Raw genomic sequence first — 14850 nt, forward strand, 5'->3', positions numbered from 1 at the left:
CTTATTCATGATTGACAGAGCCTACTTTTATGTGAGTTCTCTCAGAGAAAGAGGCTTCAAATCCTAGTTCATGTAAGTGTAATGAATCGCAAGAGGAACTAGAAAGACACACGGATGGGATGCGTGCAGTTGTGTGTTTACTACAGCTCATTCATCACAGTGTGATCGGGTCTGCAGTGTGTTTCTCCGCTGGGATTCCTGGGTCCAGCTCTGCTGATGAAGCACATGCTGGCTGATTTTCTCTCATTTATTCCGCTGCTTTTTCTTTCTCACTCTCTGGATTTGTTTTCTGCTGCTCCTTTCACTGCCAACTGACCTTCATTGGTCCTTCATTAATACAGACGGAATAGACATTTGCTCTGAGCCGTGATTTGTCTAATTGTGTTTGTGTGCTGGAAATAGCTGCGTCGCTGGACATTAGGAGTTCAGCTCGCAAAGCTGAGTCGCCGGAACCACAGCCTGAGCAAAAAGACGTTTATTCAAGTGTACTATGCGTATACTTATTTTATACTAAAACTTGAAGTTTACTTTTGACATGCTACATTTGAATACTCGAATACTTGAGGTGATCCAGAAGCAAACTCTGCAGAGGATCATGGGAGTGGGTGAATAGGGGTAGAAAACCCTCATGACCTGATATCCTTTTGTTCTCATTTGACGGTTGTTGTTTAGTATTACTAAATAATTGCTTGTCACTGTGAGTGTGACCCTCTGCCCTCAATCATGTATATGTTATGGTACATGATATGTATGGTCATATATAGACATTAGTGCCGACTGTATGTCTGGGAGGTGAACATGGTTAACAATTTTATAGAGTTATTGCCTATTAATAATGTCAACTTTTAGTGTACTACTAGTATATGGTCTGGACTATACTTGTATACTTATACTCAAGTATACTTAATAAAATGAATTTCAAGTATACTAGGTTTTGCTAAGGGAATACTGAAAGGTATTAATACTAATTCACCAATCCGACCATTTCTTTATTTCTCTTCACAGTGATCTGCTGTCATCTGGATACACAGAGAAGCATGTGACGGAGAAAGGAAAGGCAGTAGTCACCAATGTAAGTTCGTCTCTCTATTTACATGAGCACTTCTCTTTTACTCACAGTTTCTATGGTGTTGAATTCAAATATCCTATGTAAATGACATCATCCCAGTTTTGCCTTGGTAGGTAAAAAGGAAATTTGGTTGGTTCTACGTTGTGACAAGTCAGTGATGGCTGCTGCGAGAGAATTCTAATCCATGACAAGCTCTCTGCTGCCCATAGAGGTCAGCCAGAGTTGTAACCGATGCTGGAGCTGATGTGCTTTATTAGGCCCTCAAGCTTTACGTCAGGGGTCACCTCGGAAACAGAGGACAGTCATGCAGCTATAGAGAGCTGGTAATGGATGAAGCAGGGATGGTGTTAAAGGTTAAACCAGCCCACTGGGATGTATAGGAAATCCTTTATATAACTTGTTGCAATACTTCACAGAGATGAAAAGTCAAAACTTAGTATTTAAGATTTAAATCACTAACTGATCTCCAGTATATTGACACTACTCTCATTCACTCTCTAATTCACCCTACCTCCTCATGAGATCGAACCTAGATCCATGAACTCCTCAAAGCGTGTTTTGAAAGTGGTATTTTTTTATTGTGTCACATCTCAATACTCAAATGCTCATATGTGCTGTGTAATGTGTCAGTGCTCCTCTGTATGATTCCCTGTGTCTGGTGGGTTAACATAGGAAAGACGTGTGCGAACACACACTTTACCAAGTTTCTTTAGCAAGAAGTTTGTCGTCTTTCTATAGCAAGAAGTGGAGCAGAAGCCCGAGAGTAACAGGCGCGGGAGAGCTGTTGAGATAGTGTAGCACTTCACCTTTAATAAATAGCTTCCACTCACTCCCTCACCCGGATTTGTTCAATTACTGCCTGCGCTTATCTTTTTTCATTTTTTAAGACCAGTTTGTTATTAATTAAGCTTTTCCCATGTACTATTCTGCACCTTAACATCAGTAATAACTTGTGTAATGACATCACATGTCACTCCTACACATCTTGATGGACACTTTTGTCTCTACAAATAACATGGACACCCTCAGTTTAATTTGCTTCCGTCTCCAACGGCAGCAAACATTTCATTTTAGGATTTTCAAGCTTAAATTCCTGTTGTGATACATTTTTTGGATGTGTCAGTAATTCTCTAGAATGCTATACATTGATTTTAGTGCATTACATTTTTTAAACTGTGACTTATGATCTTCATAAATCATTTAGGATGAAAATTCTTTGGCTGTTTTTTTTCTTTCCTGTATGTAAATCTCCCGAAAGGTTTCCCCCAAAACATTCTTGCACTGAAATATATATATATTTTTGGTGGGTTTTCGTGTTGCATTCTGCAAGTTTTAAAGCTCACTTCTCTTCTACTTATATATGAGCTACTTAGTTAAATATTAAAAAGAAAAATGTATTTGCCGGAACTCACTCATAAAGGGTTCAAGAGGATCTACTTACAAAACTCTGCAGTGAGTCTGTGTTCAAATGAATGTAATGGATATAAACAATTAAACAAACTATGAATGGTCTGGAAATGTTTTAAACAAATGAGTGAGGTGAGGTCTTATTTATTCGTTTTCTTTTACCCCAGACTGCATGAGTCAGGGCTTTTTATTCAAATGCAGCAGCCATTCATGTGGCTGTCAGAGGAAAGTATTTCAAGCCTTGAATGTCTGATCTCCAGGCGAGCCGCCACTGGAGCGCTAATATATGATAGCTTTAGACGGAGTAGGTCTTGTAAAGCGCTGGAAGTAGGACATTTTGGTGCACATCATCAGAGAGGAGCCAAAATTGATCCTCTGATAAAAGCTGCTTTTCCTCTGGGAGTCCTGTTTCCTGCCTAATGGCTGTTAGGCGGCGAGCAAAGGAGCAGGAAGAGAGGGCCTGCTGAGCACTTAGACACTTAGACCGCGTTCGAACTATAGAAAATAAATGCGTGGTTAGACTTTCAGATGCACACCTGTGTAGCTCTCAGTGACGCAGGCACCGCTTTTCAGCAGGGCGACTTCCAGGAAAAGAAAAACACAGGCGCTTTGGTGCAGTTTCTGTTAATATGAGACTCTTGTCTGAACATTTAGATTTTCTGCTTGACCACCACTGTCTCTGCGTTTGAATGTGAAAGCCACGAGTTTGGGCTTAAACTGTGTTTCCTGATGTGATCACAGGGAGGGGAGCACTGCTACTATCAGGGGAAAGTCCGAGACATCCCTCACTCCTTCGTGGCTCTCTCAACATGCCATGGACTCCAGTAAGTGCACCATTTGTCTTTGGTGAAGTTGGCCTTTTTTTATTCGTAATAAATATGAAATACAAGAATGTTTTCTTTCATTAGGTTTTTTATTTAATTTTCAGATGAATTGTTGATCTTTATGAACTCTTACGACACTTGACACTTACGACTGTCTGATCTAATATAATTATGATTATTGTTTCTTCATCATCATTAAAAATTTACTAAGAAAAACGTTGCATTATTAGCTTTAGTAAATTACCATGTTAGCATAACTACACCAAAGGGGGATGAAACCAGTAGCCTTTAGGGTATCAAGATATTATTTGTTGTATTGTAGATATTATTTAACATCAGGAAACACGGTTTTCATGACGGTTATGAATACATAACGTATACATCCTGAATAATTCTAAAGAACTCTAGAAGTCAGTTCAGTTCACTTCTGCTCTTATCAGTCTAATATACATTTATATTCATGGCATGAAGTGATCATGAGTGTACTTGGACCTTGAGAGATGAGTGCTTTAAAAAGAAAGATCGCTCTATGGAGAGTTGTAATCCACAGTAGACTTTTCATTTTAAAGCTTCACTCGACGTGGTGAACAATGGCTCTTCACTGGCTCTACTTGGGTAGGCAGTTTTTGTAGGCTGTCTATCGCCATCTTAAGTACCTTAATCTTTTTTAGTTTGAGAGTTTATACATACATTTTCTGATTACATTTCCATCAATAAAAATAGAATAATTAAAATAAAAAAAATATGTTTAAATTTAGTCCGATGGCGTGTTCTATGATCATTCCAGTCCAGTCTGGTTGTAGCAAATGTTGAGAGTGAAGACCAGAAAGCATGGTGGTTTCAATTTATGCTTTTATGATTCCCATATGCTGACTCAGGTATTTACAGTAATAACTTCCGCTGTCGTAGACTTCGGCTTCTCAACGCGAACAAGGACACAAGATGCAAAAAAAAAAAAAAAAAAAAGCTTTTAGCTTCATTCATTCATCTGTGGGTATATGCTTTCTCCATCCTGCCTGTTTTAATATTTTCCGGTCGATAAGATGATGAGAACACTCACACAGATCAGCCATAACAGTAAGGGTTCTTGATAAATATTGACGTGTATGATAGACATGCTTCAAGGACTCTACTTTGAGGACGCTCACCTCCTTGGCGTACTGGATAGACTAAAACCTCTCTGCTTGGAAAAGTCAAAGAGTAAACTATTGAAAATGCTGTGAAGAAAATAAGGACATTCTAATATTGATGAAGTGGAGTGGACATTTTTAGGAAACTGCATAGCATCTCTTGTTGCTTTCACTTGAAGCTTTCTCCAGAGAAAGGTGGATTTTCATGGTCGTATTTCTTCCTTAACAACGACTAATATTATGACGTTACACTTTAACAAATAAAATTGTGTATTTGGTCACAATAGTGTGTCACATTTTTCTCTTTAAATACCTGTCGTGGCGGCCCTGCTTCTTGTAGTACTCTATTTTGACCAGACCTGCACCTCTACCTGAACAGCGGACACTGGAGGCCAGATAAGGACAGAAAAAGTTCTTTATATTTGAATGACAGACTGGCTGCTCCACCCGTCTGACTTTACAGTCCGACCTGTCCAATCTGCTAAAAGCTTCAGATAAAGTTAATTAACGGATGATGTTCTGTCAGGCTGGTGTGGACACGTGAGCGGACACACACATGCACGCTCTCAAAATGTCAGCGAGACCTTCAACAAGCTTTTTTTTTTTTAAGAAAGGGGAAACGTTGCCGTTAAACGGATGTTTTAATGCAGCCACTGGTCTGCTAAGAGCATTTAATGTGTGGGTGTGCTTTTGCCATTTTCACTTACTTCTTTGAAAGGTTGGTCCTTTTTTGTCAGAATGCACTTCATTCAGTCATTTCAGCTGAGTGAAAGTGTTGTTTTATGCTTGTTAGAACTGGTTGTCTTTTTATTTGTTGCTATATCAACCTTATTAATTTGACAGGTACATGTTTTGCAAAACAAATAAGTGCCTGTATATTTAAAACCCTCCCCTCGCTCTCCCTTCCATTTATGTGTTGAAGAGTCTCAGCATCTCTAAGATACTCTGGCGCAGTCATCACCCAGGGATGAGAACCGAACAAGGCTGCCCCTCTTTATTGAGATACAACGCTAATAGATGCAACATTTATGAGTCAATCGGCTCACAAGATACTGTGTGTTCCACCTGCTGAAGGGCGCTGAACACATGACAGTGGCTGAACCAACATGAAGCCGTCACAGGGATTGGAACATAGTCATTGAATTGTGCTGAACCATCAAGACAAGCCAGCACAAGCAGCACAAGTGAAAGTCCATGAAAAAAATAGCCGTATTATATTACGTACAGACAAGAATCTGAAAAAGTGGCGATGCATGACTAGGTATTGATGTTTGCAAAATAATCATATTGCTCAGTTGCGTCCAAGACAAAAGCAACAAAACACGTTGACAACGGTGGCTCCGTTTTTCTCCGTTGTTACTTGTACTCTGACTGGTTACATGCTGTGATGGCACATGCTCAGATATTTTGCGGGGCAGGTGCACAAGTTGGAAAAAAACAAGGACTGGTCGTGAAAATTATTCATTGAATTCTTCTTTTAATGTATTTTATCGTGAGCTTGCACATTATTTATGAAGTCATTAAATTGTATGCTGTGATTGGCAGAGGTATGCACTGTCCCAGTGCCTTTCTTGTCATTATTGTTCAACTCATAGCAGGATTTGTTAAACTTGCATAGTTATTTTAGGTAACACGATGCATACAATGTCAAATTATAAAGCTGTCTATCTGCCTTTTTTTCAATATTGTCCGTCATCTCTGCAAGAAAAAGCCTCGGTGTGTTTTTGTGCTCCAGTGTTTGATTGTTCGCCCTCTGCTCTCGCACAGTGGGATGTTTTTCGATGGCAATCACACCTACATGATTGAACCTGGAGGAGCAGGAAGCAGCAATGTAAGTACCCCATCAAATCCCCCCAAGTAGTTGTACAGCCTCTCAGCCCTTCTGAGTATCAGGTGTTAACACCTGCAGAGGGTTATGTCATTCGAATAATGAGTCAGAAAGCCGAATTATGAGACTGGTGCGAGGTCCGTTATTGTCTGGAGAGGATCACACGACAGATCACACACACCCTCGCTGCTGAGGAACACTGAGTGCAGCACACAGGTCTTAGGACTGAGGGATCCAGACAAAGGTTTCGGCCAATTATATCGTGACAATGACAGCCATTCTGCTGGAAAGTTCTGAGATGGAAGACACCGCGACAGTGAGAGGACAAGATACCGAGTGTGTGTGTGTGTGTGTGATTCCTCTCTAATTAAAATGTCCAGCGTAAGTGTGTGTTGCTGCGGTTCTAATGAGGCAGGGATGGAATGAGGCTGGATCACTGATGGCGGCGACTTTCATTCTCATTCAAGACCTTGTGTGTTTGTGGTGGGTATTGGTGGTGCAAACTTCTTAGCGTGTGAAACTGCGTTCAGCCAGCAAATATATTTTGGAATATACTGGAATTCCAATATCTATATCAGTATTATGTCATAGTAATATTTCTGTCAAAAGGTCATTTAACGTGTCACTTGTTTAAAAGAATCAACATGAAAGATCAATTTTTAATATCATTCAGATGTGAGAAGTACAAGCCATATTTTTCTTCATTACGTTGCGGTTTTCCTTTTGTGTTTGGCTATATAGGAAGCATACAACAGTGCTTATCAGAGAAAATGAAAAACATGAGAGATATCCGACAGGTTGTCATCTCTTGGTTCTGGATGTCTGCCCTCAATGGAAAAAGGTCTGCCCTGTCTAGACTGCCTTCTAGAAGAGCGTTGTCTTGCAACATAAACTCCCCCCGGCTCTATTTGTCTCCAAAACACAGTGCTTTACAAATTCTGAGCGAACAGATGTGTCAGCTACTCTTCTCTGGCTCTTCTTATGATGAAATTCACAGTTCAAAATAGAAATCATAGCAGGGGTGGGAGTGTGTCTTTGCTAGTCAGTGTGTCTTCTTGGGGCCATATGGTAAATCCATCTGCCCCATCCGACTGAAGGGGAAACGTTGGGTTAGACTACAGTAATCATTTACAGACGAAAGTGAATTTTAAGATTTTCTCCTGAAGTCTTGGTGAAATGAGAACAAAGAGAACATTGTGAAACAGCTGGAAGCTAGTGAGAACACAGTGTTCTGTATCTCAGACGTGGACATGAGGTGTAAGACGTCCCTTTCAAACTACAGCGGTTGCTGTGAATTTCAGAAAACATGGTGAGGACGCTCATTGTGCATGGAGATAATTCCACTGCCTGAGTGGAGGTTGGCTTCAGCAGTGCTGGTGGTGGACGGATGAGGTGGAGCAGGTGTGGACTGAGGGAAAGCATGTCAGAAATCGATGTCCGTCAGATTCTTGTTAGTCGCCCAAAAGCAAGCAGTAAGTCTATAATCAATATGACATTTGCCTGGGAATTGACAAAGCTGATTTGAGCTGATCTTCCTGACTAGTATCAGCCGATTCACTGTGTAAATAGGAATGACTGCGAAGACACTGCTGTCTTCGGGTTCAATATGAATGAACGAATGAATGAAAGGTCTTTAGTTTAGATTACCTATCAAAATAAAATGCACCTATTGCCTTTATCTACATTATTAAATCTATGTATTTTTACCAGTTATCTTCAAGTGTACAATTACTGTGGGGTTGCCTTTCTGACCTGAACAAAAGCTGTAGAACACAAGACATAAGAATGAGGGGGTGAGGAGTTCAAATGTAGTGGAGTGTGATCATGGGGGTTGTTGAGTTGTGGGTGAGGGGAGGTTGTAAGGTGGAGATTTTTCCTTTTCAAGCGGAAAACAAGTGCGGTGCTCAGAGGAATAAAACCAGGTTGTCCAAGTTAGTGGTCAATGTAAATGGTTAATTTACACATGCAGAGGAAAGGGAAATAAAAAGCTTGTGACCCCTCCATCTCCTGTATTCATGAGTCTCTGTCTGTGGTGTCGTCTCCCCTGGCAACGCAGGCTCCGCCCCGTCTCTTTGTGATACAACATATGAAAGCCATCTGTGTTTAGGCCCTTAATCTCCGTCGCTGCAGCCACCCTGCTGAGGCTATATGCTGTGTTTAAAAAAATACTGGCTGACTTGATGGTCTTGGGAAGAAAGATGCTGTTTTTGGAAAAAAAAAAAAAAAAAAAAGCGCTGTGATGGTCAACTTTGTGTCCTGAATAATACGTCTCATCCTATCTGTGAATTTCTTATGAATTCCCATCTTTGTTAAAATCAAAGCTGTGCTACTTCCGTTGATGTCTTTTGCTGATGGATGTTTTGAAGTTCAGTTATGTCTTAAAAATGAGACAAAGCACCAGCTGGCAAGGTTCTACGAAACAGTCATTTAAATCTCTTTCTTGTTTTGGTCACTATCGTCAGACATTCCTTCAGCAGTCAGAATTTTAAGATTCAATTAATGATTTTGTGTTAATCTGATACAAATACAATGTATAGTCATCTTTTTTACTGAACAAAAACTGATGATTTCTCCAGCATGACTTGTCTCATGAAAATGATGAACACATTTTATTTTGAGTTTTAATTTCGTGAGTGCACCGTGCCAAAAAAATGCTGAGGATAAAGATAAAGCTGGATCTTCAGCACAATGTTTCAATGAAGGATGGCAAATAAGAAATGATTAGAAACAGAATAAAAAACATTTTTATTGACTTTGATACAGCCAACTAAATGACAAGATTAAACAAAAAAAAAAGCATCAGTGCATGTTAAACAGTGTTGTTAGTGGCATCACATTAACATCAGCGTGATCCTGCTGTATTAGAAGTTTAAGAATAATCCCAGCCATATGGTGAACCTGATCACAAGTCACAAAACACCAATCCCTTTATCACATTTAACAAATGCAACAGCAAAAATTGTAACCTTTATAACGTGCCGAACATGCAACATTAAAACTATCAACAAAAATGTTATGATTGTTAACAAACCTCAAAAAAAGGTTAAATGAATTGGCACAGTCTTCACATAAAAAGTGAATTATTAATGATGAACATCGGTTCTTCACAGGCAGTGACACAATATTAGCAACTAAACAGATTTAATCTATTCTCCAATGACTCAGTGTTTCTCTATTTAAAATAATCGACCCGTTAGCAAGGGATTGCTCAAAAACTAATGACAAACATAGATTCTTTTGTGACTTTGCTGTGGTTTGGCACGGTTTGTAGCATGTCAACAGCATTTTGTAGTGTTACAAACGCACTAGTAACTTAAAAAAAAGGCTTGCTGGTTAAGAGTGTTGCTGTCATTTTGGCAGGAAACATACAAGAATTAACAGTGCACAGACTTCAAGGTTGGACACTGAACATAAAATCCTTCATTTAGACTACTTGCCATGTTCCCTATCATGGAATTAAAGTTTAATCATAAAGGCTATTATAGTGTTATAAGAGTGAGGAGTTTGAGTTTAACAACGTCTTCTTGGCTGTCACTGAGTCAGAACTGGGATATCAATTTCTATGGCAGACATTCGTGAGCGAGTTGAGTAGCGATGTCCCACATGGCTGGACGCATACCCCTGCGAGGGAGCGTAACTTTGAGAGGGCGCGTAGCTCTGTGAGGGCGCGTAGCTTTGCGAGTGTGTGTAGGTCTGTGAGGGTGCGTAGCTTTGAGAGGGAGCATAGCCATAGGCCTGGGTCCCCCCAACTTCAGACCCATACCCATCAGGAGCAGAGATCTGAGAGATGTAGACCTGTTGTGGCGCAGCGACAGCCACACTTTGGGCATGCCCCTGTGAAGACACATACTGCTGGGCATCAATCACGGTGGGAGGATAGGTCTGTGGTGGGAAGGCCTGTGGACCATAAACTGGAGAAGGAGGGAAGCCATTGGCAGTAAGAGGTTGTGTGGAGAGCGAGTTTGACATGGAGGGTAACGGCAACCAGAACGGGGAAGGCAGTTTCTTACACATACAGTACCACATGAACATCAGCAGGGCCGCTAACATCAGTCCACCCGAGCACCCTATTGACACGTACACTGCAAAGCCGTCAGAGAAAAGGTTGTCGTATCTGATGTTCAACTCCTTGGTGCGGTACAGGAACCACACAGAGGGCGCCATGGGAATAGCTCCACCCAGAAACAAGAACATCCCAGCCACCAGGTGGCAGCCGGCACTGTTTACTAAAAACCTGGTGGTTTTAATGTCTGGTTCCGGTTTGTCAGAGCAGCAGCAAGTTTTACACATGCCTGCCATGGATAGAAGCAGCGCCAGGGTACCAAATATCATTCCACTGGGCAGGCAAAACTGCAGCAGCCTGAGATCGAGCTGGTCAACCTTGGAGTACCACTGAAAGAGAAACAAATGGTTTATATGTAACAGTAAATCTTAGAACATTCGATGGCAAAATGCTTAGTATTACCTCTGAATCGTAAAAGTAACACCCGGAATATCCGTCTTGCTTGACACATTTGGCCCACAATCCATCATACACACTAACATTTTTGGCATTTCGGTTGAAAGTGATCAGCCGTGTTACGCGCCACTGTGGAATCACTGCTGCTACAGCGAGGCCTCCCACACACAGCAAGGCAATGATGAAGGAAAAGGCGTTGGTGGCGTGAATGTCCCGACACGACATTGTAGTTAAGGCTCCTGGTATGAAAGAAACAAGACACAAAAATAGTTAACCATTTCACACAACATGCTCCAATTCCCAATATAGAAACTGTGCCACAGACAGACCTCACTTTGACTGACCTCCATGTATTTCAATTCACTACAGTGCACTTGACCCAATAACTGCTGCAGTCTCAGTGAGACAATGCTGTTGTTTCATTAACAAAGTGGCAAGGACTGTGGACGCCTAAGCTGAATGAAATAGATGAAGGCCTCGAACAATACGCAATTGAAATAGACTGAGTGGCAGTAAGTGACAGCGACTGAGCATGTCTGATAAACAATAACCATTGACTATACAGATATTTTGAACTCCGCAGGCAGTTTGGCTGATATTCTTTAAAGCTGCTGCCAATCCAGTAGAATCAGTTGGGAATTATTCTTGTCTTTAATATATTTAGATTCTATAAATACTGATCCCAGAGGTTGCAGAGCGTGAACTTCATCTTGATCAGACCGTCGTCATATTTCATGCCGAGGCCTGACATTAATAACACGACATTGATCGAACACTTCAGAGAAACAAAAAATATAACACGCGTACTGCAACCTTAAATCTATCACTATGGATCGGTATTCTCTTTAAACGCGAGATAGTATCCTTAAAATCTCCTGAATATTGCTAATATATATTAAACCGGAATAATATCGTAAGAACGAACGAAGTGAATCGTACAGCTTTTGCTAAATGCGAGTGGCGTCATAGAGCAGGGAAGTCACATTCAATGAAAAATACAGAACCACTATGTATTTCTGTTTAATACCCTTTAGTATTGTGAGTTTTAAAAACTATTTGTAGCCGGTTGCTAAGTTAGCATTACTGCAACCTGTTGATAGTCGACGAGCACGATTGAAAAGACTCTCAAACAAAGCGTCAAACACCCGGGAACACGGTGGAATTACCTTGTTAGGATGGTGAATCAAGATTATGAAGATGTTCTCCACATTTTATCCAATTCTTCTTCACACACCAGCTGTGAAAATGACACAGTTGCGTCGTTGACTGACTGTAAACAGGCGGCGAGGCAGGATGTTGCTAGTATGTGGTGTGTGTGTTGTGCCCACTGCGCTGTCTCGCAGGTACTTGATACGGCACAGTCATTTTTTTCTTTTACATTCTACCGTCAAAAAGAACGACTGGAATGTTTAAACTATCCTCATGTCTCCTTTATTGGTTGTTGAAGTAATTCATGGTTTGTTTGCATTGTTGTGGAGAGCTAAAAAAGCTTACAACGTTGTCGATTTGTTGCAAATATTTCTTTAATATCATCATATAAGTTATTGTGCATTTTAAATAGTAGTTTAAATAATTTATTCTAATCATATTTTCATCATTTCCATTAAAAATAAATCATACAATACAGTACAGTGTGTCAGTACAGTTTTAAACATGAAACAATGTTACTATTTACAGTAAATAATACGAGTTTTTGTCTTCAGGGCAATGTTCACATGATATATAAATCTGGAGGACAAGAGGGGCTCCATGATCTTTTAGGTAAGTGGAATACAACAGGCCCACTGTACAGTACATCAAGGTTGTGCTAGCCACAATAGATTTTGTCTTCATTTGTTATTTATTTGACAAACAATGCTGCACTAATACATTCCAGGGGATCTGCCAGAACCACCCTTTCCCAGCCCTCCATTTCCTGGATCAAAAGTTGTTCACAAAAGGAGAAAGAGACAGGTACGCCCACGCTGTGTCATCATTATGAGCAGGTGCATGCAAAATTGTTGCTGCTGACCTCATGACAATGTACAGGTATGTCAGACTGAGACAGTTATTTATGTTCACCCGTTGTGCTGATTCCACTCTCAACCATGTGTTAAATCAAACGTGAAGACAGAGAAGCATTTCTTTCCTCTACACTATTCTTCATCTTCTGCTGGTCATAAAATATTTACCTGAGACAGGGCTGCTTTCGATCTCAGTCTGTCTCTTGTTATTCCTGACTCTAAGCTGTCTGTATTCTAGCCCTCAGGCCTTCGCCAGATCTTGATCCCTGCATGTACATTTTTCTTTTGGCTCTTGTCTTCTTGGGTCAATTTTCTTTTATATCTCTTTTAGATTCCTCATGCATCAAGAGGTGTGGAAAATGAAACCAAATACATTGAGCTGATGGTGATCAATGATCATTTAATGGTAAGTTCAAGACAGTCACTGTTGAGTGACTGCAAATGGAGATGTTCTCTTTAAACGTTTAAGGTCAACAAACTTCACTTTCTTGTTTCTTTACTTAATTCGACTTACAGTGCCTCAGCTCAGTGAAAGAGCCAACATGAAGACATTGCATTAATATAAATTTCTCTGTGCATATAAGGGTAATAAGTAAATAAGTGAGATAAACATTAAGATTGTTTCCTGTTTTACACTAGCTCAGTGTAAAAGTAACTCATCGACATGTGTTCTGCTGCAGACCATCACTCAATATGAAATTATTGTGACTGAATCTGTTTGCCATATTAGTGTAGTATTATATTTTATGCGCCACAATTCACAAATATGTAACGTCAGCAAACAGTAGAATCACTCTCACCTCTGCTCACTTTCCAGTACAAGAAGCATCGTCTTTCTGTTGGACACACAAATAACTATGCGAAGTCAGTGGTCAATATGGCTGACATGGTAAGCATTCTATTGATCTTCTCTGTAACCTCACCACTTGCACTCTGAAACATTAAGTTTGACTTGCTCATCACTTAACTACGTTTAAATTCTGGTCCCGTTTTCATGACCTGTTAAACAAGCTGTTGCATCCTCCTTATTGCGGCGTGATTTATTTGTATCACATTTGTATACACTATGGCTGAAACCTAACCTGTGATGGGGTCATGTCTGTAAGATGATCACCTGCTATAGCTTGAGAAGGTCATGCCTTTCCAATATGATCGTATGGTGCCGATGCAGCTCGATGTACTCATTGATTCGTATGCAATGCTCTGCCACTGTTTCAAGGACGCAAATCTAACCTGACTCTTTTGGTATTTTTCTGATGGGGGAAAATCATTTCATCCTTCTTTGAGTGTCATCAGTAACTTTCTGCTGTTATCGATTAAAGAAAATGGATGTTCATTCCCCAGATTTTCAGGGAACAGCTTAACACCCGTATTGTGCTGGTTGCTATGGAAACCTGGTCAGCTGACAACAAGTTCAACATCGACGACGACCCCATGGTGACACTGAAGGAGTTCATGAAGTACCGGAAAGATTTCATCAGGCAGCATTTCGATTCAGTGCACCTTTTTTCGTACGTGTCCCGCTTTAAGAGCACCAAGAAACCAAATACTTAAATAAAACTGTTATTTGTCTTTTTATCAGAGGGAATCGTTTCCATAGCCGCTGGGGAGGAGCTTCATACATGGGAGGAGTCTGCTCACTGACTAAAGGAGGTGGAGTGAATGAGGTGGGCCTTCAGCTATTATACTATGTGTTAAAATAGCATCTACAACTTAGACATTTAAGAATAAATGATTAAATATTGTGCAACATTGTCCGTTTGATCTCAACAGTATGGGAAAACTGATGAGATGGCAATCACCCTGGCTCAGTCTCTGGGTCAAAACATTGGCGTATTCACAGACAGGAGACGATTCCTGAGCGGTATGCTTCTCAACTTGTAACTCATCTTTGTCCTTCCTTAAATAAACACTCAAATATACTCAAAAAAATTTTTTTTTTTCATCTTTGTTCAGGGGAGTGTCACTGTGAGGACCGTTGGTTAGGCTGCATTATGGATGACATTGGGTAAGTTCAATTGAGATTTTCTGCTTATTGTTCAATTCGTGTTGATTCATGTCAAAAAGTGCGTAGTAACTCGGCACGAAATAGATTTCCTACTCCACTTGAACGCAATGTTGTTGTAGTTT

At 40.4% G+C, this 14850-nt stretch overlaps 2 protein-coding genes across 9 annotated transcripts in view; one reads left to right on the forward strand and one right to left on the reverse strand.

Moving 5' to 3' along the window:
• The window catches only part of adam22 (ADAM metallopeptidase domain 22), a 46183-nt gene that overhangs the window by 18780 nt on the left and 12553 nt on the right, over nucleotides 1-14850 (forward strand). For all 8 annotated transcript variants that reach the window (XR_008416649.1, XM_053887021.1, XM_053887017.1 and 5 more), the window contains exons 4-14: nucleotides 1006-1072; nucleotides 3218-3300; nucleotides 6198-6261; nucleotides 12421-12478; nucleotides 12594-12670; nucleotides 13052-13126; nucleotides 13538-13609; nucleotides 14065-14231; nucleotides 14303-14387; nucleotides 14494-14584; nucleotides 14677-14728. Coding sequence is in view for 7 of the 8 variants with exons in the window: in XM_053887021.1 (XP_053742996.1) it covers nucleotides 1006-1072; nucleotides 3218-3300; nucleotides 6198-6261; nucleotides 12421-12478; nucleotides 12594-12670; nucleotides 13052-13126; nucleotides 13538-13609; nucleotides 14065-14231; nucleotides 14303-14387; nucleotides 14494-14584; nucleotides 14677-14728 (891 nt within the window). In the remaining variant the exon portion in view is untranslated. The remainder of the gene's footprint in view (nucleotides 1-1005; nucleotides 1073-3217; nucleotides 3301-6197; nucleotides 6262-12420; nucleotides 12479-12593; nucleotides 12671-13051; nucleotides 13127-13537; nucleotides 13610-14064; nucleotides 14232-14302; nucleotides 14388-14493; nucleotides 14585-14676; nucleotides 14729-14850) is intronic.
• Nucleotides 8985-12027, reverse strand: cldn12 (claudin 12). Its single transcript, XM_053887022.1, has 3 exons — nucleotides 11884-12027; nucleotides 10724-10956; nucleotides 8985-10650 (listed from the first exon to the last, which is right to left on the reverse strand). The coding sequence occupies exons 2-3, from the start codon at nucleotides 10940-10942 to the stop codon at nucleotides 9790-9792; spliced, it is 1080 nt and encodes a 359-aa protein (XP_053742997.1). The 5' UTR covers nucleotides 10943-10956; nucleotides 11884-12027; the 3' UTR covers nucleotides 8985-9789.

Source organism: Synchiropus splendidus, chromosome 15 (assembly GCF_027744825.2).
Source record: "Synchiropus splendidus isolate RoL2022-P1 chromosome 15, RoL_Sspl_1.0, whole genome shotgun sequence".
NCBI classification, from domain to species: domain Eukaryota; kingdom Metazoa; phylum Chordata; class Actinopteri; order Syngnathiformes; family Callionymidae; genus Synchiropus; species Synchiropus splendidus.